General features: G+C 45.8%; 2 protein-coding genes across 4 annotated transcripts in view; one reads left to right on the top strand and one right to left on the bottom strand.

Moving 5' to 3' along the window:
* RMDN2 (regulator of microtubule dynamics 2) overlaps window positions 1-1472 on the top strand; it is a 45755-nt gene extending 44283 nt beyond the window's left edge. For all 3 annotated transcript variants that reach the window (XR_011094684.1, XM_068676449.1, XM_068676450.1), the window contains one exon: window positions 771-1472. Coding sequence is in view for 2 of the 3 variants with exons in the window: in XM_068676449.1 (XP_068532550.1) it covers window positions 771-824 (54 nt within the window). In the remaining variant the exon portion in view is untranslated. The remainder of the gene's footprint in view (window positions 1-770) is intronic.
* Window positions 1473-17024: 15552 nt separating this feature from the next.
* Window positions 17025-23786, bottom strand: CYP1B1 (cytochrome P450 family 1 subfamily B member 1). The gene is made up of 3 exons (XM_068676448.1): window positions 22082-23786; window positions 20602-21618; window positions 17025-19857 (listed from the first exon to the last, which is right to left on the bottom strand). The coding sequence occupies exons 1-3, from the start codon at window positions 22099-22101 to the stop codon at window positions 19245-19247; spliced, it is 1650 nt and encodes a 549-aa protein (XP_068532549.1). The 5' UTR covers window positions 22102-23786; the 3' UTR covers window positions 17025-19244.
* Window positions 23787-24010: the final 224 nt, after the last annotated feature.

The following is a 24010-nucleotide window of genomic DNA, read 5'->3' as shown; positions in this document are numbered from 1 at the left end:
GCAAAATGTATGTTACTGGTTACCTCTGAAAGAGTTCTGTGAGCTGGGCTTGGTTTACAGCCCCGTGCACACTGTGCATTTACTTGTCAGGCTAAAGGGAGCCTTTCCCTCCTGTCATAGGAGATATATTATAGTATTGGCTTTGACCACAGCAGGTTATTTGCCTCTTGCTCACTGACTGGCTCCACTCTTCTGAGAGCCCAGTAGATCAGGTAGAGCTCACCAACACCAGTCTGGATGGTACTGAGGCTGCAGTCACTCCATGGTGGTGAGTACAGGTAGCTATGGCTTTATACACTGAAGCCACTATCTAACCTTTGTTATTAATTGCCTTTTCCGGTGTTTCCTTGTTAATTGGATATTAAATCATTAGCAAACATCACAGAAGTACCCGTAGAAAAACTGCACTGTCAGGTTACCAGCTTGCATAAAGTATAAGGCAAGGAGGTACTTTACACTAGTTACACCAATAAAAGTTGTGGCCCGGGCTGAAAGGCTTACTTGTCTGCTGAGAAGGATACGTGGGGCTAACATTTTAAGTGCTTTAACAGAGCTGTAAAAGGAGGGCTGCCATCTGGCTCTTGTTTTTACTTCATGCTTTATTTTTGCAATCACTGACAAATTAACTTTCTATGCCGTCTTGTACACTCTGTGGCTATTCCAGTTGTGTGTTATGTCTGTTGTTAGTAAAGAAATGTGGATAGGCACGTATTAGCAAATCAAGGGATTTATCCTATTTAAGTTGATGCATGATTGTCTGTTTCTTTCAGGACAAAGAGGCCCAGAAAGACTTAGAGGCTTTACTTCTCACACTGAAGCTCTGATACGATGCACTTTTTAACTCTTCACGTTGTGATAAAACTGAAGAATTAAAACAAGAGTCTGTAGTGATTGGGGGCTGCAGGTGAATTCCAGCTAAGTCAATGGGAAAACTGTCACTGATTTTTGTTGGCTTGGATCTTGGCCTTTGAGCATCTGGCAATTATGACATGAAAATGACATGTTCATTTTTGATTATTTATAATCTTGTATTGAAGTTTAATTTGAGATTGCTGACACTGTGAATTCGATTCTCTAAACAGGAGGTCCACTGCTGGCAATGGACATACTGGGGATAGAATGCAAAATGCACACATCTTACTCTTTGAAAGATTAATCAATAAATACATGATGCCAGCATAGAACTGCATGTAGCAAAAACAAAAATGTTTCTATAATAAATTATATTTGTATCAACTAATCTACACAGTTGTGTACAAAAGGAAATCATGTATGTGTATGTTTACACATTATTATTATAAAATTAGAATCTTATTAAAGAAAAAGCTGTTGCTTCCACAAAGCTCTTTTTACTTTAAACCTACTGCTGGTTTTACATGGAAACATGAAAAATTTATAAATAAAATATTTAAGTTGTATTTTATTTGTAACATCAACAAGTACAATATTAAAAACCTGACTGATGAAATTCAGTGATCTGGATGAGTATATTACAGCTGTGATGTTTAGTGGTTTTGTTACGAGATCTCCATCAAGTTTGTGAATCCTGGATCTTTCTGTTTAAGCAGTTGTCTAATGGGATGGTGTTAATATGTTTTATGAGAACTTAGTTCAGCAGGTGACTATCCCTAATCTTTTGTATCATTTGTATAATGTAATCTACGCATAAAAATACATGCTCTGTCTGAGCATGCGGGACGGGAGTGTTCAATAAAATGTGGTGGGCAGGGAGATGATTTTGTTCACCATTGAACTGATCCAGAATTCACCCAAGTGTAATGAAAAACAAAGGTCTGTTTTCATTGTTTTTGAATTCAGGGTCTTAATCTTAGATGTGGGGAGTTTATCTGGAAGAAGAAAGTATTTCTTTTAAAGGAGACAGAGGAAGTATAATTGGATAAGAACAACTGCACAGTCCTTTGGCTTGTTTGATGTGTAAGGTAACATGGACCAGTTTATGGCTAAGGTAAGGAGGACTCATATGGCACCAATATATTGAACTAATAATTGGGCCTTTAATTTAGGATAGTTATATTAGCTTATAGGCACCTAGGAGCTATTGTGGTCTCAGCAAAGATCTAAAAATTGGGCTGGTGTGAAGGAGTATGTGAAGAAGTCATACGGATGTATGACTGAAGCATCTCTTAGTAAGAGTGAGCTTTTAACTATTAATAACAGAAGGCAATAGCTGCAGTAGACCAGAGGAAGATATATGTGGAGTTGTATTAAATTTAACCTGAATCTATGACGCCTTATAAAGTACAGAGATCTCTCAAGCTTTTCATAAAAAAAAAAAGACTGTCCTTCTTAAAACAATTTTGTTAAAAATGTATTTTCAGAAATGCAAGCCTTACTGTGACATAACTGAACAAACTCTGAAAGTTCAGAACTGGTTTGAAGTTGTTGCTGTCATTTTCATAGTTTATTATCCTGAAGATCTTCACAAATCAAAATAATAATTTTATTTATTTTTTACTGCTCATTCTGAGGGAAAATAGTTCCTATACCTGTTTTTCAGTCCCAGAGTTCTCCTTTTTTCTCACACAATTTCAGAAAAAAAGGGAAATATGTGAGTGAAATCCTATTAGATAGCTCCTTCTGTGACAGAACAACTGGTGTGTGGACAGAGAAGCTGCAAAGGTGACATGTCTTGATTTTGGTAAGGGGCTTTTGGGAAAGGCTGTTTTTCACATTTTTATACCCAATGCAGGAAGCATATCCTAAATGGATCTATGAGAGTGATTGGTGCTTAGGGTTGTTAGCAATTCACTGTCACCTAGGAGGATGCAGTAAGTAGGGCTTCTATTTAAATAATTTGTTGTTATTTGATGAACAAAATAGTTTGGATTATCCATCTTAAGTAACAGGATGGGGGAGATCTGGAAGTGGAGGTCATTCTAAGGAAGAAGATGTGTAGATTCCAGTGAGTGGCAGGCTAGTCATGGGTCGATAATGTCATGTTTTGGTGAGAAAGCACATTCACATAATAGAGTGAATAAATGAGAGTTCCCCATTAAATGCACATGAAATAACCTTTTCCTCTAATTAGGCCTAATAAGCTCTGAGCTGGAATAACTATATCCAATTTCAGGCATCACACTTCAAGCAGGCTGGGGGCTAAATGGAAAGAATCCAGTGGAGAGAGACAAGTAAGATGAGAGGGCTAGACAACATCATTTTGTGTGTTAAAAAATGAAAGTATTTGGTTTGTTTAGTCTGTAGAAGCAACGAGCAAAGGAATACTCACATTTGTAAAGAAAAAAAAAAAAAAGCTATTGAAGACAGGAAAGAAGAAAAAAAAACAAAAAAAACTTGTTCTCCAAATCCCCTGTTCACAAGACAAGAAGTAATCGGCAACTTTTGCGAAGCCATGCAGTACATTTCCTGAGAACATTATAAAATCATTTACCCAAGTTTTTAAGAAAAAGTTGAAAAAGTCTTTAAACGTTGGTGATGTTTAAGGCACAGCTTATCCTCTGGCAGGGCATAGTCTGGATGACTGTTTATGATCTCTCCTGGCCTTGCCCCCTGCGAGCTGTGGGTTCTCCTACACCAGTTCTGCACTCAAGGGGATCTCGGCTGCACACACTGGCTCTGAATTTGGCCCCAGACTACCTAATGAACTTGTACTGTGAAACATATACCATCAAGTTTCAAGACGTGAATTTGAAGATTTGCATGATAACTGCCCTCAATGGTTTATTTATTGTACCTGTGGTTTTATTCCACGTGCTTACATTTTTTAATGAAAGTTCTGATTTTATGAAATAGATCACTGATCTTTCTAGGCAGCTTCCTGAACAAAGCACATTCTGCTGTTTTAATTTTTCACTTGTTATTGATCTACGCATAGAATCACAAAATATCATCTGTGAATCAAAAGGCTGATTTTAATTATTTGTCATAAGGTGTCTTCCATCATTTGCAGATATGTTCCTCACAGAGGTAAGAAACTGCTGCTTTGTACAGATAAGGCATTTTGTGCTTTTTTATAGTTTCTGGGTGCTGTACACAAGTATTCCAAGTATTCTCATCTTCTGTGTTTTCTGCTGTGCTAAACTGAGATCTTTTAAAGTTGAAGCTTTTTTTTTTTAGAAAAAAAAAAAAAAAAAAAGGTTTTAAAGTTCCCTGAATTGTTCTCTAATTGCTCCTTGGAATAAAACTTTTCCACGTCATTCTAGACCTAGGCTATCTGTTCTCTGTGACATATCAGTTAGAGAAACAGCAACCATAGCTCCAGAGGGCCATATGTTTTATTTTTTGTTTAAAATATCCACAAGCAGACGTTCACTTCCGTAGTTTTGTCTCCTTGGAGGAGCTACAAGTTAACCATATGAACCCCTGCAGGCCTTTATGCCCTATGGATGGTGCCACCAGCTGTCTGAAGCCTCCGTGTCCTGGCAGCTATGCCCGCTACCTCCTTTAGTTCTTCTGCTATGGCATCTCTCATTTGGTCTCTGCTCCTGTATGTATAGTGGACATTCCCTGGGGAAGTTGGTCTTCGTGAGTGTTTGCAGAAGGTGAGTTCAGGGAGCTTGGATCCAGTAGTAGCATTCATGTGTTTCCTACAGTTAAAATTACTCGTTCTGCCTTCCTGAATAATTGAGGTGTTTCTTTTCTTGTGGTGAAGCTAAGGACTCTGTCAGTGGATTCTGATCCCTTTGGGATTGCCCCTGTGCAACAGTAGGTAAACATAGACTAAGTTAATTTATTATTAATATTATTTTTAGCAATTGGCCACTGGTTCATTGAGGAAACAGTTACAAGGATACACTCTCACAACTTTGTTTAAATTGCTCTTTCCTTTTTCGGAGTCTCAGGGTGATTTACATAGTTTTATGTAGCAATATCAATACACTGACTTCTGGAATGAATTAGGAAACCGTCCAACTGTCCAATGGTGAGTAGCTGACAATTTAGAAAGGAAAATGTCAATTCCTTTGTCCAGTTAAATAAACAAAGCAGAACCCTGTTGTTATAGTACGGACAGCCTGAATTAAAAATAATAATAATAATAATAAAACAGTGAAGAAGTGGCTACCCAGAGATCCAGCCATGTCAACCTGAACGTACCTGTTTATGTGGAGCCTGCATATCCTTCTTCAGTCATCACTACCTGAACACCTTCCCTGTGAAGTGCCGGGCTCTAGGGAGTCCAGCAAGGTCCATGGATTTTCTAGATTTTTACTGGAGGCTTTGGAACATGGTTCTGCGGTGTTTTCTTTCAGTGGGCACAGTAGTGGTGATGGATGTATTAAAACTATTCCAAAAGAGAGAATCCTGCAGTAATGTGACAGTTAAAATTGTATTGCAGCATTCATCCAGTGCAAACTCAGGACCAACAATGTATGTAAGGTTATATTCTCATTTTCCAGCACTTTTCCTTTTTTACAGATTCTCCCATGTTCCTTGGAGAAGAAATAAATTGAACTGTCTTGACAGTACAAAAGGAAATAAGCTTTTCTGTCCTGGTCTGTGTTTGTGTAGCCCATGCATGTGTGACACTGGTAAATGAAGCACTAGAACTACAAATGTGAAACATCAGTATTTTTTTAGGAAATATTTTACTTCATTTCATTAAAATAAACAGCTGGTCATTCTAGAAGCATCTGTAGAGGCAATGTCCGATGTGAACTTGAATATGAACAAGCTGAGCCCTGTGCTTGCTTGCGCTGCTGACCCATGATGAGGGCAAGTTACTTGCTCAAGTTACATGCATGCAAACACCATCTAGCCACTTTTCATTTGTCTTGTTTATTGTGACTAATTTTGAGCTGATTTGAATTGCCTACATGACAAAATTAAAAATAGCAACAACAACAAAAAAACAGTTATACAGTATTGGCTGGGAATATTGTAAACTGAACATGTTGTAGGGATATGGGTGTGAATATGGAGGTACTTTTTAACCTAACAAACTATGTTAAGGTTTCTAGTTCCTGGATAAAGGAAATCAATATGACTGATGAAATTTTAGCCCCCGCATGATAGAAATGTTCTTGTCTGTTGTTCAGGAGAAGGTGGCAAATCAGCAAAACAGATTGATCCATGGATCACGTGGGGTTGAGCCAGGTCTCTCCACAGCTCTGGGCCATCAGCCCCACACCTGGGGCAGGGATGGGCCCACCTGGCTGAGGGCTGGGGGGGACAGGCCCTGAGTGCCTGCAGCTGGGGCTCAGGTGGGCCCTTCTGGGGGAGGATCAGCAGCTGGGTGCATGTGGTTGAGCTGAAGCTTCTCTGTGAGCTCTAGAAATGTGTTAGGCTGGTGGGCCTGGCTGCTTCTTATCTTTGGGGGACGCATGTTGGTTGCTCAGGAGCTGTGCCACTGCAGGAGTCTGCTGGAAGACAGGCTGAGCCTCTGGCTGCTGGAGGAGAAGAAGGGGGTGAGTAAATGCCTTGCTGAGTATCCAATTTTATTCTGCTGCTTTTGTTTGAGAGCCTCTGGTGCACCTGATGGGTTTTGTAATGGTTGGTCTTTCACAAGGTAGCGTGTTTGCTCCTGGCACCTGCCAGGGTTCAGTTAAAGGAGAAAATCTGGAAGCTGCCTGTAGGAAAGTTAACCAAGCATAGAAAGGATTTGGCAAGTCCTAACAAGGAGGCATATTCAGTTTTGAGCCTGTAATTAGCTAAATACCAGACTCTCCATGCAGGGCTTTGCTACCCCTGGGGCTTGCGGCCAGGCCTGTGAGGATGCCCCAGAGCCTTCCTCTGAGGGCCTGCCCCAGCCTCTTCTGTCCCCTCAGGGCTTGTGCATGTGCAATGTTTTGTTCAGTTTCCTCTCTAAGTCTTCACAATGCCTAGTTAAGACCCTTGCTGACTGGCCTGCATGAAGTGCTGTGGCCAGAGCGAGCTCAGCTCCGTAGCCTGAGTGTCTGCAGGAGGAGTTAATGCTGACAGCCAGCAGCTGGCATCTCCTTCAGTAATTTGCAGCCTTACACTCAAGCTAAGCTTTGTTGTGTTTCTCTTAAACTGTTCAGGGGTTCCTTAAAAGTGAATTTTAAGTTTATACTAGAGAAAGAATTTGAATGAAGGAGGTTTTGTTATTTATATGAAGCAGAAGTGAATGTTTCATGTATCTACAATGATACCAGATAAAGGCAAACCAGATGATTGCATTCATCTGCACTGCAACACGCTGGTTTCTGGGGGTTGCACTGGATTTACTTTGGCACAAATGCTGTGGCTTTGGGACTTCATCCTCTCTTATGTTGAATGTTGAGTCATAATTACACATGTAGAAATTAAATGGAGACCACAGTTTCTGTTTTTGTGTAAATGCGCATATAAAATCTTTGTGTAGATGTATGTACCTGTAAGTTTAATAGGGGAATTATCATAGATATGAACTGTTTCATTTTGTAGCTATGGTAAGCAACATGATTACTTTGTGAACATTTTGAAAATTGTAAGATGTGAACTGAAAATTTAAGAAAGGTTGTGCAGGCAGAAACCTACTTCCAAGACCTGAGTTAAAACTACCTTGTGAAAGGGAGCTGCCACAGCTCAGCAGTGTGTTGCTTGTAAACTGCAGAGGAAATGCTGGGTGATAGCCCTGCTTGAACCTGCAGGCTCATCGTGACCAGAGCCACCCGTTGCTGTTGGAATCCCCTGACTTGGGGCCAGCAGATTAAAAAGAAAAAAGGTGAAAGAAGCTGTAAACTGATGTACTAGTTGACCCTGCTTTGAAACTGGGATCTTGTGAACTCTGAAGGGTTTACTGAGTCAGTAGAAACCAAACTACTTCTATAAATGAATATTGCCTCTTAGAGGGATGCACGTAATCAGCATCTCCAAAATATCACACCTGATTTTAGTGAAACTGTGCCTGAAGGGGAGGGAGGGAGAGGGAGCCTTATGCAGCCAGAGGTGGGGTTTAGTCTGTACTGTGAGGGTGCATTTTGGAAGCAAGGATTATGGGGTGCAGGGAGATGCTGAAGGAGGCTTGCCACCCACCTTTGGTTTGATTTTCTTTGGTTTCTTCAAGTCAGTACTCACTGATCAACAAACTGAGAGTGAGTGTGACAGACATAGAGCAGAAAGGATGACCCAAGATTAACCTATGGACTTGAAGCTATCTTCTAGAATTTTCTTCTTTGGTAGTCAGCTGCTAGAATAAGAGTCTCTGAAAAGTAAAGTATCACCTGTGGGAGGGGAAGAGAAAATAAGAAGAAGTTAAATAATCCCTGGAGTGCAGAATCTGGGGCCAGATGCTTCCTAGTGGCAGGGACTGCCTCCTCCCCCTGCCCCTCTCAGCACTGGGTGCAGCTAGCATGTGAAGCCATCGCCTTTCTGTCTCCCTCCTCATCTTCCTCCCCAGGCATGCAGATGAGTAGCAAGAGGCTGAGGGGAGACATGAGGCAGGAGCTAACATATGTTTCCTCTGAGCTTGACAGTGTTCTCTTTTGGGATTTACTGCCACGGTTTCCTTGATCAGAAGGCAGTCTGCACCTCCTGCCCAGCAGGAGTTGAATAGACAGGAACAGCTCCTGCTGAGACTCAAATTGTTGGTCTGCTCACCACTATGACACTGAATCTCTTCTAGTTTTCTTGCCAAAACAGGTGGTGTTTTCAGTGGTACTCCAGGTAAGGAGAAGTCAAAAACAAATCTTAAACCAGTGAGCTTTAGAGCCGGTGCTGTTTTGGCCCAGCAACCAGGTGGGGCATTCAGCAGTAGCTGCAGGTCTGTCCACAGTTTGACCTATGAGTTGGGAACCTGTGGCCAGAAGGGAAGGTGACCATGAAAATGAAGTCCTTGGAAGAGACATGTACCTCTCAAAGACTGACTTCGGTTCACAAGGGTTTTGGCAACTAATTTTCAATGTTGAACATGGATGACTTTCTTTCTGGGCTTGCCTTTAATAGTGTTTGTTGGAACACAATTTCATTGTGTTTCTGCTTAATCCAACTTCTTGATTAGTGTAATTTAGCTGGCTTGTGTAGCAGTGCTGATTAATTAGGATTTGTCACTTTTTAAGCTAGAGTGCTTTAACTGGCAGTCTTAGCAGGAAAATAAAGGAGAAATTGTAGGACAGGAAAAGATTTTAATTGTTGCTCTTCAGAAAGTTTTCATCCTTTGGGATATAGAAGTTAGAGCCAATATATGAAGGTATTTCTAAATAGCAAGACTTAATATCTTACACAAGCTTTTACCTCCGGGTCTTGTAGCTTGATTCTTAGTTGGAAGGACAGGGTCTCCATCACTGTCTGCAGGCAGAAAGTACTAGGGAGAAGCAAAAGCCACCCCTGTATCCTACAGTCTTTTTTCTTCTGTCTTCAGTCTGCCTGAACACCTCCTGTGTAGTGGGAGGTTGCGTGCTTCATTAGAAATCTGATCCAAAGCCTGCTGAGGTTGCCTTCCTTTGACTTAGGTTTTGTTGAAGGCTCCACTGAACGTCTCTTATTTCATAAATGCTAAAAATAAACCAATAAATAATTATTTCACTGGAGACCTGTGAAACTTTCCAGTCAGGTGGTATTTCAATCAATATAATTATGGTGAAATACAGCTGCTGTGGAAGCTTGGGTACAGCCCGGTTTACCAAGTTTATTTTTTTCCAGTTGTTGCAGTCAGATTTCAGAAAGATGTGCCTGTTATATTTGGAGACAGGGTGAGCAGTTCTTGGTATTGCTGGCATCACAGAGCCTTAGAGAGACACACACAGACAGAAATCTTTGCTAAACTTTGCAGAATGTTTTGGAAAACTTCCGATGTGAAATGCTAGCCTTCTGAATATTGCTTTATCCAAAGTGCTTCGTGACAACTTTTATGTGCTACGAGCCTTCAAAACAATCTTTTTAGACACATTGTTTACCTTTGCTCTTTTACTTTGAGAAATATTGCATAAGCCTTTTAAGATGTTTCTTCCCTAGTTGACGCTCACCACGTGCAAATTGCTCTCTATTCCTTATCCTTTGTGTTCTTCCCTTCTCCCTCTAGGTTTAAAAATTAAAACAGCAAAGCCATCAAACCAGTCTCTAAATCTGATCCTGATGGAAGGGGGAGAGGGATCCAGGTGCCCTGAGGTTCAGCAGGCACTTGCCAGCTGATTTTTAAGCGGACTGTTCTCAGATGTGGTAGTGAGTAGGGTGTCATAAACTGAACCAGAATCGTCTTCTGGGTTTCTGTCGCTGTCCTGAAAGGATGCCAAGTGACAGCATATTAATGCCCTGCAATAAAGCTGGCCAGTGAAAATGTGGGTTTTGCACGTTACAAAAGCCCTAGCTTCTAAACTGACCCCAAACTTCAGGGCTGGGGGAATGCAGCAGATTATGTGGCATAGGAAAGAAAAGGGTATGTTTTCACTGCAATTTTATCAGTGACAATTCAGCAAAGAACTTAGGAAAATCATACTAAAGGATTAAATATTGTTACCTTTGAAACATATTTTTTGTATTAATCCAAATTTTTCCTCATGAAAGTGGCTTTAACGCCTTCCTGGTGTTGATATGCAAAGAGGCATGTCTGTCAATTAAATAAAAACAGAAATTCTGGCAGCTCTTCCTGTAACCAGAGGCCAGCTGTCAGTCTCGATACACCGATAACCACACGGGGATGTGGGGCAGAAACTGGGGCCGAGCAGCTGCGGAGCTGCCAGCCGTACTGCTCCCTCGGACAAGGGGCTGCTTTGAGGAAGCCCCGTGTGTTGTTTCAGTTGTTGGAGCTGTCGTTAGTTGCCTTACAGACAGCAGCTCAGACATCAAAGAAGGAAAGAAAGGAGAAACCCGGATGCGTGCCAGGATTTCTTCCTTGTCCCCTGGCGGTCCCCAGCTGCCCTCCCACCCGGATGGCTGGGAGCCGGTGAGTTTCAGCGGTGTCGGGCAGCAGTGGCGGAGGTGCCTGGGGCACAGCTGTTGTTCCAGGAGTCCCACATTCTGTTGCTCCCACAATGAAATGCCTTGGGATTTTAATTTTCCATTTACTTATTTCTTAGCTCCTTCATTTTTGGCACTCAGGCCCAGAGATGAAAAGCTTGTCCAGGGATGTGAGTGTTTCCCTGGGGCTGAAAGTTGGGTTGCCAAAAAACTTTCCTAGGAGCATCTCCTTAACACATGGCTGTTTCCCTAGGGAAAGGGCAAGCTGGCTGTGAGGTCCACAGCTCAAACTATGCACGTAGGTTTCGTGGTTACAGCCATCCCCAGCCAGAGCTTTGGCCAGGGGCTTGGCAGTGTTATTGTGCTGGTGCTACGCTTGGCTCTTGTTTCTAGCTTAAGCAGATGGTACCCTGAGATGAGTGAAGTCATTTGGTTTTGGGTGTGAAACCTGATGTTTCTCAGCAGATTTAGATGTAGGTAATGTGGTCATAGACACAGACAACAAGTTAATGTTCCAAGCTTTTTCTGGAAGTTTCCTCTTTAGATAAAAATGCTGAAAGGGTGTGAAGCCTGGCATCGCTGCTCTCACATGGTTTCTCTGTCGATGCAGGATAGCTCTATAGACAGTGCAAGCAACTGATAACGACTATGGACTGCAGTACAGGGATGAAATTGTGTCTTTTGTTCTGTCATGGCCAGTGCTGCAACCAGAAAGTGAAAAAGAAAGGAATTTGCGAACTGGGATGCAAACTGCAGCTTTCTAGGGGTTTGTATGGTTTATATGATGTATCACGGTAATTCGTGTAAACCCCTGCAGCAAGGAGGCAGAAAGGGATTTACCAAGCTTGGAGATAATTAAAGTCATGCTGAAGCTTTCCTAACAGGTGCTAAATGTGACACAGTGTGTGGTCTCCCTGCGCAGAGCTGGCTTTCCCTGTAAATGGGGAAGTGCAACATCAGATGCCTCAGTGCATGCACGCGGATAAACAATGCTTTCGTGGCATATTAAGAATGGTTTGTCTTGTGACTCTTTATATGCATCTCATAATCTTGATCTGGGATGACTTTAGCAGAGCTGTCTAATTTCCAAGATGTGTTTCTGGAGCAGGATGGGGGCTGTACCTGTTTTGTATTAACTGTATTAGCAGCTAAACAAGAAAACAAGAAGAAGAAGAAAAAAAAAAGCTGCAAACAGCTGACAGCAATGTGGACCTTCAGTGTGTTTCATTAAAAGCAAGAGGAGTAGTAATAAATTTAGGGGTCATGGAGGCAGGGATCAAGCTCCTTGTGTGTCTCTTGGACAGCCTTTTACTTGTCTGGGAGAGGAAGGTAACCTGACAGTCCTTGAACCACGCTGATGTTCATCAAGGGCTTTGGGCTTTGAGTAGAGCTTTGGTTAAGTGTGAACTTCAACCCCATGCTTTCGTTTGTTCCTGGATAAAATTAGTGGCCTCATCGTGCCTTGCAAAGTACTGGCAGAGATGCTCTGATAGTGGCTCCTGGGGCTGGATGGCTAAACTTGACAGCAGCAAGTGCAGAATTGAAAGAGGGTGGTGTGTTTTTTGCACCATCTTGGGGATGTGGCAATTCTCTTTAATTTGCTATTTAGTTGTGCTTGAGTGCTTTTGTAAGAACGAATTCAAAATGACTTGAGAGTTCAGGTTTCAAGGAGGGGAGAGCAAAGAAAAAAAAAATTAATACTGGCAACCAAAAGGCAGAGTTCTGATCTCTAGTTATTTTTCAATTGTTTTTCTGTGCTCTGAATTTCTCCTGTCAAGATTTGGATAGACATAAATTGTAATGTGTGTTTTACATATAAAATTTATTTTTCAGTTTATGGTAAATAAATATGTGGTAAAATGTAATGGTCAGATTAGGGATTTATAGAACATTGTATTTGCAGACACTCATCTTTTTCTCTCTTTAATCCTGCCTACAAAGTTTGCCTAAAGAAATGCCATGCATCTACCATTACCATGGGGGTATTTGGGAACATAGGAAAACAGATGGCAGTGCTTTGCAAGGGGTTTCTTTTTAAAATACTGGGGAGATGGCTTCACTTCTTTAATGCGTTTTGTGGTGAAAGCAGAATGGCTCAACCAGCTCTAGGTGGCCCTGCTCTAGCAGGGGTTGGACCAGGTGACCTCCGGAGGTCCCTTCCAGCATCAACCCTTCTGTGATGCTGTGGCATCAAGTAGCTAAATTTGAGAGACTCTACAGCACGGTCTCATTAAATGAGCGTGGCTCATTTCCTCAGCCCCTAGGGACTGTTCTTTCTAATCTCTTGGCACCGCTGAGGAGGTTCTGGAGCTTAATGTGTCTGCATCTAAACACAGCAGGTCTAAATATCCATCTCTTCTTCCCTCTCTAACTCCTGAAGATACAGCAGGAATCTTTCTGGCTCTCAGGAGACAAAGGTATTTGAAGAAGTGTTCATACACTTTACATTACCAGCCAAATGATTTGAATTCTGGCTCTGCTGATGGCTTCAAGAAAATTAGTGCCTTTTACTTAAAACACAGAGGGTGGTACTGTCAGCGTGCTGCAGCTCTGTGTGCACAGCTGTTAAGCATCTTAGTCATAATGCCAGCAGCATTCAGACTTCTCACTACAAGATTTCAGTCTTAGTTCATCAACATCACCAGAGAATTTGCTTTGTAATTCTCTGGGGAACCTTCTTAATTTATATTATTTGTCTAAAACTGATTTTTCTCTCCTTTCTGGGAATTCATCCCTGTTTAATAGCATTAAACACTTCCTGCAATGTTTCTGACCAAAGCTCGGTGGCGGATCTGCCCTGTGCTCACCACGGCACACGTGCAGGATGTTAGGTACTGGAGAGAAACAACACACGTTTGGAGAAAGGTGATGGAAAACCCTTCCCTTCTGCTCCTGTACCACTTGAAAGGGCTGCCCAGAAAGCTTCCCCTCAAGACATATTGCTCTGGAGCGTGTAGGTACGGTTCCTCCTCACTTCGGCCAGAAAGATGAACGTAGCTCTGTCTCGGAGCAAGCTGCAGCACGATGCTGTGTCCTGGCAGCCATGCATGTGAATGAAAGGAAGGAAAAGGGGGGTTGCTGCAATGAGATGCAAAAGTGAATCTCATTTTTCATTGGAAAGGGTAATTTCTGTGAAGTCTGTTTAATCTCAGGTGGCACTTCTTTCTAGCTGAACTGAGCTACTCAAATTTCCTGAACCACAAAGGATGAATAGCTTCACAATTTATGGTTTTTCTCTATAGAAAGGAGAAAGCATAATTGAAGATAAGATGTACAGTAGAATTAAATTTTCAAGCTGCCGGTTGGAAGTTTTTCACAGAATATAAAGCATAAAAGAAACATGGAGTTTTATACTGTTCTGCAGGTTATTGCAAATCACACTTTCTTTGTGAAGTCAAAATTGTCTTAAATGTTGCTTTATTACTGGGAAAAAGAGGGAGTTAGTGTTTGAACATCCGTGGTGTGTCCAGAGCCCTCTGATGAACCCTGCCGCCGATGTGAGTGAGCCTCTCTAACACCACTTGGAGCTCTTACCATCCAAACCCTGGCATGCTGTGGGTATAAACAGAGCAAAACCCACCGCCTCTTTCCCTGTGCTCTCTTCTTCCCTAGCTGGAGGGTCTTTCTACACATTAGAAGTGTATTTTCCTCTGCTAGCTCTCAGTCCCTCCGATATATCTCTGCAGTTGATTTATGCACCTCTAAAAAGTCCCCTGTGTGTACTTTTCCCTCCATCTGCATGGTTGCAGTTGAAATGCCTCAGTGCTGAGTTTTCCAAGCTTACTGCAGAGACCAGTAAGTATCCTCAGCCTTTCAGCATGGATAAAGAGTGGAGAGTATTGATAGATTCATTTGATTTAGTTATCTCTAGCGTAGCCTTTTCAAGTGGGAGCCAGATTTGTTCTAGGTATTGAAGGACAGGGCAACACTAACAAGGAATGTTTTGGTTAGTGGAGCTGTCTGAAATGCTGGTAAAAAGCCCTGAGGGAGGGCTATCAAAGCATTGACTGCAGTCTTCCTGAATGCTCTGGGGCTCAGCACTAAGCTTGTTTTCACCTGGCAGTTTGGTGAGTTGGCCTGGTCTCAGCACAAGTGACTGGAACACAAGAAAAAAACTCAGTTGCAAAAATGTGGAGCAGTAAACAGCAGAGTTGTTGAAACTTGAGTCACTGCATCTGTGTTGTGCTGCGTACCGAAATAATGGCACTGCTGAGAATCCAGCCCTTTTCTTCACCCATGAAACAGCCACGTCCACCTTCTCCGTTATCCCAGCTTGAATTCTTTGTGTGGGTGAATGGGAGGTCTATGTGAAATTTGGCCAAGCTAAAGATGCAGTGAAGGCAAATGTTAACCATTCTCTTTCCATGGCCAAGTCCTTGACTTTCTCAGGTAAAATGTAAGCTCCCAATTGCCCGGTCTCTGGTTGCTCTGCCTGGGTGATCTGAACTGGTTTCCTACAGTCAGACCTACACCCAGTACGTGCCACTTACAAAAACGTCCTGGATCAGATGTGAAACTAGTTGGAGTTTGTGGTGTGAATTTGCTTTTAGTAGCATTGTGCCATGGTTATGCTGGAACCGAGAGCTGATCCCCAGATCCTGGACTGATGCCCCTCTCCTCTTTCTAGCAGTGGCTGCTTCTGATGAGTTTTGTTCTTTACTCTTATATTATTTTCATTTATTTCAGCTGCCCTGAACTGTCTCCTGCTGAAGCCAGTGAGTTTAACTCTTGGTTGCATGAGGAATGTAATGATGCACTTGAGCAGCACGAATGTATTCCACTGCACCTCTGCTAGGGCAGCCTGCTTGCTTCCCCTCCATGTTACGTAGTGGGGTGACCTGACAGCTGCTGGTTTTCCAAGAAATGTGATTTCCTGAATTCTCCCTGAGATTCCTGGTCTTTTATTTATTTTAAGTAACTAGATCTGAATTTAGGGTTTTCATAAAATTCTGGAAGACGGACTTAGTGTGCGCACACACAAAGCAGATGTGAGTTGACATTTGCCTTTCCTGGCCCACGGAAACCACTGCAACCTGAGCATGAGAATTGAAATGGGAAAACACTTGTCTTGAGTACAGCTGCTTAACCTCTATTAGTTTCGTGCTGTATTTCAAGAAGAAAGAACTACGTGTTGTTGTCTAGTGTTGCTGTGATGACATCCAGTCACAGGCTGGTGAGTGAGGCAGTGACAGGGCAAACAGGAAACCTCCTGAGATGTGCATGACCTGCTGTTAGACATCACCTTGGCCAGACTGAAAATTTGGGGGTTTCTACCAATTGTTCTAATGAAACAGAGGGAAAATGGAAATAGAGAATTATTAAAAAAAAAAAAAAAAAAAAGTTTAAGCTAATGTTCTTCGTTTTATTTCCCTAACACTTGGTGCTGGCTTACAGTGTGCAGTCAGAAATGTTCAGTTCCCTATTACACAGCTGTGCAGTGATCTCCACGAATCTCTCTAAGCACAGCTTCTTCATGCCAACTTCTGGCTGCCATTAGCACTGCATCTTTTGGCACTAAGGGAGCAGGTTTTGCTTTATAAATGTGCCTGCCAGCACTGAAGAGGAGGTCCAGGCTTCAGCTGTGGATTGCTGATAAGCAGAAAAATACCTAGAAATGAATGGGAAGAGGAACAGTGTGGCAGCACCTCGAGCATGCAGTGCTGCTCCTGGGCCTTGCCCCAGGAAGGATGCCTTTTCTGGTCAGCCCCAGCCACCTATGAGCCATATGGGTGCCTTTGGACACTGAATCTACTCCACGGGTCCTTAGCTACTTCTAGGGGGTGTTTGAATGTCATCTTCAGCTTGTGCTCCTTCTCATTTTGCCAACTCATCCAGTACTCAGAAAAAAAAAAAAGAAAACCAGTTTGCCAGTTTGTAGGCTTGAAATCAGGGTAGGTGGAAGTCAGCTGAAATGCCAAAGGGAAGTAGAAAACACGGGAGACCGCGCAGGCTGAGGAGAGATTGGCAGGCAGGAGAAGAAAGCCAGACACGAGAGGATTCAGGGCGCTGCTGAGGTGAGCAGCAGGGACTGCTGATAGCACGGCGTGTGAATGCAGGTGGCAAGGAGTGATCGGGCAGAAAAACATCAACATCCAGAAATGGGAAGAGGGTGAAAGGTACATGAACAGTGAAGGTCTAAAATAAGAATACTTTCCAGATCAGTAATAATAATTTTATCTTAACATTAGGAAGTCACACGCAAACTAAGCCAAAGCAGTATAAGAATAATTTTATTTAATATTTTGGTAACACAACCGATCTCAAAATGACGATAAAAGTTAGCTCACTGAACAACTGCATACATTCTAAATGGGAGCTACTAAATTAGAGTAACTTTACAGATTACATGAGGCATTAATTGACCAGCAGCTACGGAGCGTGACCCCCCTGACAGGCACGAGCAGTGTGAATGGAAGCTGCATTAGTAGCCCATGCGTAGGTAAAGCTTTTGGAAGAGTATAAAATTGCAAAAGCCTGTTTTACTAAAACGTGAACGAGTGATCCTTCAGTTATACTAACTATTCAGTTACAGGTTATATCCTTTATTTTTTTAATAATGATACTTAGAAAGGCATAAAGAAAACTGTCTTGCTAGTATTTGATCTAATGTAGATCTCTATATGGAAATGTTGAGTATCATATAAAGCTTTTCACAGGTATAGGCTAAGTTCTGGGATATCACAGACTTGTACATAATTCAGAAAAACACCTGAGGTTACTCTTTTTGCACGGCAAAGAAAGGGTTTTGTTGTTCATGTGTGTGCTTAAGCTTTGAAAAAAGGGAATTGATGCCGTATGAAATTGGAGACCTGAAATGGTTACAGCACTACTGCGTGGGGCAGTACTGCTAGACTTAGTTCAGGCTATTACAACAGCAGCACTGTCACTGCTGCCAATGTGATGAAGTCTATGAGAAGACCTGGCCCTGCAACCCTTGACTTGCTTGGGTCTCACCTCACTCTGCAGCACTGAGCCCTTGTGTTTCTGTATCTACAAACACCTTGGTTCGTGAGGTACGCTCGTTTCTGATGGATGTCATATGGTGATCTGTATCTCCTCGGAAATGCCCAACACATTTCAAAATCAGGCGTTTATGTATGACAGCTTGTTTTTCAGAGAATTATAGGCTGCTTTGTGTGCACAAACATTAACCAGAGGTTCAAGGCCATAAAGTTTCACATACATGTTTTACTTGAAAATAATAGTTTAGATTTTTGTTTTAACCATTTGCCTCATCAAAAGAAGTTAGAAGTACCTTTTTCTTCAGTTAACATGTACAGCAATCAGGATGTGTAATGTTAGTTTTAGCATGATTTGCTTGGAACAAAGTCTCAGAAGAAAAACTATGTAGTTAATTTTTGGATGCACTGTTAAACTCAGCCTAACAGAATGAGTGGTGAGCTGGCCTGTATATACTGTAGGCATTACTTGTGGCACGAGTGTTTCAATGTAGAACCCCCAAATTCTCACTTCTGCATACTTTGGACATGTGAATCTTAAATGACTTACCTATGTGCCCAGGGACAGGGCATTAATACTTTGCATGAGAAACAAAAAGTTCAGCTTTTCCTTTACAAGAGCTTTCTAATTCAAATATCTCTTTGCTTCACACTAATGAACATATCAGCATATGGATTGTATCACATTTGCTATTTGGTGACATATCAAACTTGATTTTTCCTTTCAAAAGTTAATGAAAAGTTATTCTATCAGGACATTTTGTTCATCCGCATATAAAATATGAATTGTATTTTGAAATGTGCTCATAAGCAAGTCTTTTTTTTAAGTCATTTATGTAAACACTTTGGAACGTTAAAGGCAAGACTTTACATTGGCATTTTCCCAAAACTCATTCAAATATTTATTATTGAGGCATTAATGTACATCCCCAGCAGTCACAACACAGGGCTTGCCACATGCTTATGGCTCTTTCCAGGACGGTGAATTCAGAGGGAGGCTACAATATTCCCAGCGTGTTTGGCTGGTTGGTTTCTGTGTGTTTTGTTTTGTTAGTACGAGATCTTACTTTGGGATGTGGAGTCACTGAAGGCAAAGTTAGAGTTAAGGCACAGCGTGTGGAGACACGGAAAGGATTGTACCACCAGTTTCCAGAGGTGCTCCATCCAACCAGTCAGTAGATATAATGTGCTTTACAATGGCAACTTCTGTGAACATGCAAGGAAGTGGAAGTCTTGCTTTCAAACTGCGTATGTTTAACGTTTAATATATTAAATCATTACCCTGGCTCTCCTAGAGTTAGAGAGTACTGAATTATGTCTTGTGAAGTTTTCCTTTCTGCTCTTGTTCCTTGCAATGTTGGCTGTTTTCCAAAAAAAAAAAAAAAAAAAAAGAGAGAGAATCAGCAAAACAAACTATAACTTATTTAATTCTAAGAAGACAGAGGAAGTATCTTTAGATGCGAGGCTCAGTGCTTAGGTGTTTGCAGACAGCTGACTTTCATTGGCTGTTTTCTCTGCTTGCAGTCTCTGGACAGCCTTATCAAGCAAATCCATAGTATCTCTAAGCGTAACATTCAAGGTAAACGGCTTCGGTTTAATGGTCAACCCGTAAATGAAGTCCATTTTAGGATCCTCATTTGGATTAGCGGTGAAATGGCACTGATGCACCAGTATGGAGGTAAAGAGAAACAGCTGCATCTTGGACAACTCCTCCCCGATGCACCGCCGCTTTCCCATCGAGAAAATCATCACGCTGCTAGTGAGATCTTTGTTGATGAAGCCGTTCTCATCCAGAAATCTCGTTGGGTCAAAGTCCTCTGGGTTGGACCACTTTGCTGGGTCGTGATTCACTGACCACTGATTAATAAATACCACGGTGTCTTTGGGAATGAGGTAGCCCATTATGAAGGTGTTGGTGGTGGTGGCGTGCGGGATGGTAACGGGCACGAAGCTGCTGAACCGCATGGACTCGTACAAGAAAGCCATGATGTAGGGCAAGCGGGGCTGATCTTCAGCACACGGCAGGCGGTCTCTGCCAACAATCCGATCCACTTCTTCTTGCATTTTGGCCTGCACTTTGGGGTACCTGCCATTTAAAGTAAGCGTGTGTACATACATAACACCTTCAAAAGATTTAGTCGTCTTTCTCAATAATGCTTTTTAAATAACCCGTGCTGTAAACATTTTTCCCAGATCCTCATCCCTGCTCTAAATCAGGCAGCTTGTTCCTGCGATATTTTAAAACTTTGGTTGTGTAGATCTTAACAGAAAACTTTGTGAACTCCCAGTTTTCCATGCAATGGTGTCATTTTAAGTTCGCTCAATTTTCACATTGAAAAATGATTACATGTGACGTTAACGTAAAGGGTGAAAATAACTTAAAATGCTTTGAATTGTATGTACTGATCCAATTTTGAAGTTTTGTTTTATAGTGAACCTTACTTTTTAAAACACAGGGCTTTCTGGCAGAGTGAGGACTTGGTTTTCCAGCTGTGTGTGTGCCTCCTAGAAGCCGGCACGGGGTTTGTTATCACTGGGCGTGTTACACCCCCGTGGAGGTCTGCGTCCTTTGAGAAATCCCTGCTAACGGTGCTCAGAGGAGTTTTATGAATATCCTGTTCTTAGAAACTACTCTCTTTAGACCCTTTTCTTTTACTGTTTAGATGCGATTTCCTCACCCTGTGCTTTTTGCGTTCTCTTTCAAACCTTTTCCTATCCCTGCCCAGCTGTGATTTTCTTCCCGACGCCTCTCGAGCCCCCCGTCTCGCCGGGGATGGGCAGCGCGTTCCCCCCCCAGCCTCCCCTTTTCCCCTCGCCCCTCGCCTCGCACCTGATGAGGAAGATGAGGAGCCACTGCAGGGCGGTGGACAGCGTGTCCTGGCTGGCGCCGAAGATGTCGGTGACGGTGGCGGGGACGTGCTCGAGCTGCAGGCGCGGCTGCTCCCGCTGCAGGCGGATGAAGGCGTCCATCATATCGCGGGGGGCAGCTCCGGGCCGCAGGCTGCGCTGGTGCTGGAGGAATTTTCGGCGGACGAAGGCGTAAAAGTCGCGGTTGAGGTCGCGGAAGGCGCGGTAGGCGGCGCGCACGGGGCTGGGGAAGCGGCGCAGCCAGGGCAGCGCATCCACCAGGCTGCCCGCGCCCACGGCGCGCCCGAACTGCTCGTTGCGCCCCACCAGGCGCAGGAACTCGCCGTCGCCGTGGCTGTAGCGGCGGCCGAAGCACAGGGCGCTCATCACGTTGGCCACGGCCACCAGCAGCACCCGCGACGGGTCGAGGAAGGCGCCGCCGGCGCTGCCCCGCACCAGCAGCGCCACCAGCGCCCTCGCCTCGCCCAGCAGGTGCCGCTCCAGCAGGCGGCGGGTGGCCGGGCTGCCGGTGGAGAAAGCCCGCACCGTGGCGTGCGCCGCCCGCCGGTGCAGCTTCCACAGCTCCGAGTAGCCGCCGAAGGCCAGGCTGAGCCCTCCCGACACCAGCTGGAAGGAGGGGAAGGCCGGCCGGCCGGCGAAGGCGGCCCCCTGGCGGACGAGCGCCTGCCGGATGGCCCGCTCGCCGTTCAGCACCACCACGGGCCAGCGGCCCAGGCGCAGCTGGAAGACGGCGCCGTAGGTGCCGGCCAGGCGGGCGAAGGAGAGGTGCGGGGCGCTGCCCAGCTGCGCCGCGTTGCCGATCAGGGGCCAGGGAAAAGGGCCCGGAGGCCCCCGGCGCTCGCCCTGCCGCCGCCGGCGTCTCCGCTGCAGGAGGAGCTTGCCCAGGTGCACGGCGGCCAGCAGGCAGACGAGGAGCAGCAGGCAGCTCTGCGGGGCCGGGGGGCCGCGCAGGGCTTCCCCCAGCCTCTCCAGGGCCATGCTGTAAGGGAAGGGGACAGGTCAGAGGCAGCCCGAGGGCACGGGGGCGCGCCGCCGGCCGGCAGGGCGCGGGGGTGGCGGCGCGTCCCCGCTAGGCGCCCGCCTGGGTCCTGTGCAAAACGAAGAAAAAATTTTAAAAAAAAAGCAAGGGATAATAGACAATAAGGGCTCAAAAGCGGCGGGGCCGCTGCTCTCTTCCCCCCTGCCAGGGGAGGTTTGCAAACGGCTGAGGCAGGGGAGGATGCTCTGGCCGGACGAGCTCCCCGGGTGCCGCACGCAGACAGGTTCATCCCGGCGCCCAGCAGCGCTCCGCAGGGATAAAGACCCTCGGAGCCCCCTCCTGCCGAGCCTGCCCCCGGCCCGGCTCCTCGGTAGCAGGGGCTGACCGCGGGCTGCGCTCCCCCCGCGTCCCGCAGCCTGCCCGAAGCGGCGCGGGGAAGGAGGAGGGAGACGGCAGGACTGACCTGTTGCACGCAGCCTCCATCGGAGCCCTCGGGGAGGATGGAGAGGAGCCGGGCAGCTGCTGAGATCGGCGTTCAGATCCCGGGCTCTGGGAATCTCATCGGGAGCCCCGGCTCCTGCCCCCCATGGGGCCGCTTTCACCCGTCGGAGCTCGCCCCGCCGGCAGCCACCTGCCGCAGCCTCCACGGGGGAAGGGTGCGGAGGATTCAGGGGGCGAGAGGGGGGCCGCCCGCCCTGCCGAGCCCGAGCCCGAGCCCGAGCCGGAGCAGCCTCGCCTGGGCTCCTGGCATGGGGAGCCGCGGCTTTAAATCCCCCGGCATCCGCGGTGCGCTGCGCTGCGGGCGTGCCGCACTTGGCCCCGCTGACAAATCGCCCTTCCCCTGGCCGGAGGGGTCGCCGCTATTTGCCAGCCGCCCTTGGGCCGTCGCCAAGCCGAGCGGCTGAGCCGCCGGATGCTTTTTTTTTTTTCTTTTTTTTTTTTTTTTTTTTCCCTTTCTTTATTTTTTTTTTTTTCACGGCGGAGGAGAGCGGCCGGGAGGCTCGCAGCAGCCCCTCTTGTGTCAGGAGGCACCGTCTCCCTGCATCTCGGGGATGGGGAGGGGGGGGCTTGAGGGAGCTGCCGAGCTTCCCCTCCTCCGCCTGTCGCCTCCCCGTTGCGTGCGGAGTTTGCATTGCGTGAGCCGGGGCTGGAAAGCCTCCAGCCATCTCCTCCCCGGGCCCCTACCCCTCCTCGCCGTACCTGACAGCGGCTCGGGGGGAAGGCGGCGGGGGAGCGCCGGGCAGCTCGCCCCCCGCCGGCCCCGCCGCCCTCCTGCCTCCCTCCCGCTGCCGGAGGGGTTTTTTTTAGCCCTTCGGTCCCCTCCTGCCGGCCCCGGAGGGGATCGGGGGCTGCAGCCCCGGCCCGGCGTGAGGGAAGCCCTGGGGAGGGAGATGGGGAAGGGCTCGCTTCGTTGGGGCGTTTGGTGGAGAGGCAAAATAAAGAACCGGAGCTTCTTTGTCAGCTGGTGCGCGGGCACAGCGCGAGGGGAGGGAAGGGGGTTTGGTGGCGTTTGGGGATTAGGCTAAATGAGGTGCTGGGAGGCAGCCCAGCTCGGGGCGCGATCCCAGCCCTGGCCGGGGCTCTGCTGCTTCTTCCCCTGCTGAGCAGCGCGCTCCTGCCCGCTGCCAGGGCCCTGGGCTCCCCCGGACAGCAGCACGGCTCTTGCTCACAGCAGCATCAGCCACGTCTCTCCGCGTGCCTCCCAAATCCCGTCTGTGTGCCTCAGTACACGCTGTGCTGCTTCTTCCTGCCACTGCCAAGTGACAGAGGTGTCAGAGCTTTCTCCCCGCAGCGCCAGCAGTAAGCTCCCTTCCTCCCACCCCGTCTCTGGGGCGAGCTGGAAGGATCCCGCAGTCCAGCTTCGAAGGGGAGTGATGCACAGCTCTGTCCCTGCGGCCTGAGGGCCGGGCAAGCTTGGAGAGAGACCTGGGCTTTGCTCTCTCCCCCCCCACCACAAGGTAGAAAGCAAAGTTCACATGCTGTAACTAAACTAGCCAGCTGTGGCTGAGGCTGTTTCTGGGTGCTGGATTGGGGTGGTTACAGTGGCTTGCAGCAGTTACTGGAGCTCTGGGTTATAGTACTGGGCATTTGCCATCGCCAGCAGGCAAACTTGTTTTTTTTTCTCCTGGTGACTGTGGGAGTCAGTTGCCTAAAACCAGACGTTGCAGCTCTTCTCGGTAAGTCCCTAAATCCTGCCTTGGATGCAGCACGTAAACTAGTTGCATTGCACTCTGAGAGTCTGCAGCAAGCAGAGGAGATTCCGTTCCAGCTCCCATGGAAATGCGAATTTACAAAGAAATGATGCCTGCAAGGTGGCCAAGCAGAAGGAAGAACATTCAACAGGAGCTGGCTGCAGCGGACGTGCATTGCCCATGCTGTGAGCCGCAGAGCC

Source organism: Anas acuta, chromosome 3 (assembly GCF_963932015.1).
Source record: "Anas acuta chromosome 3, bAnaAcu1.1, whole genome shotgun sequence".
Taxonomy (NCBI): domain Eukaryota; kingdom Metazoa; phylum Chordata; class Aves; order Anseriformes; family Anatidae; genus Anas; species Anas acuta.
Note: the sequence above shows the minus strand (reverse complement) of the source record. Positions and strands in the feature narration are given on the sequence as shown.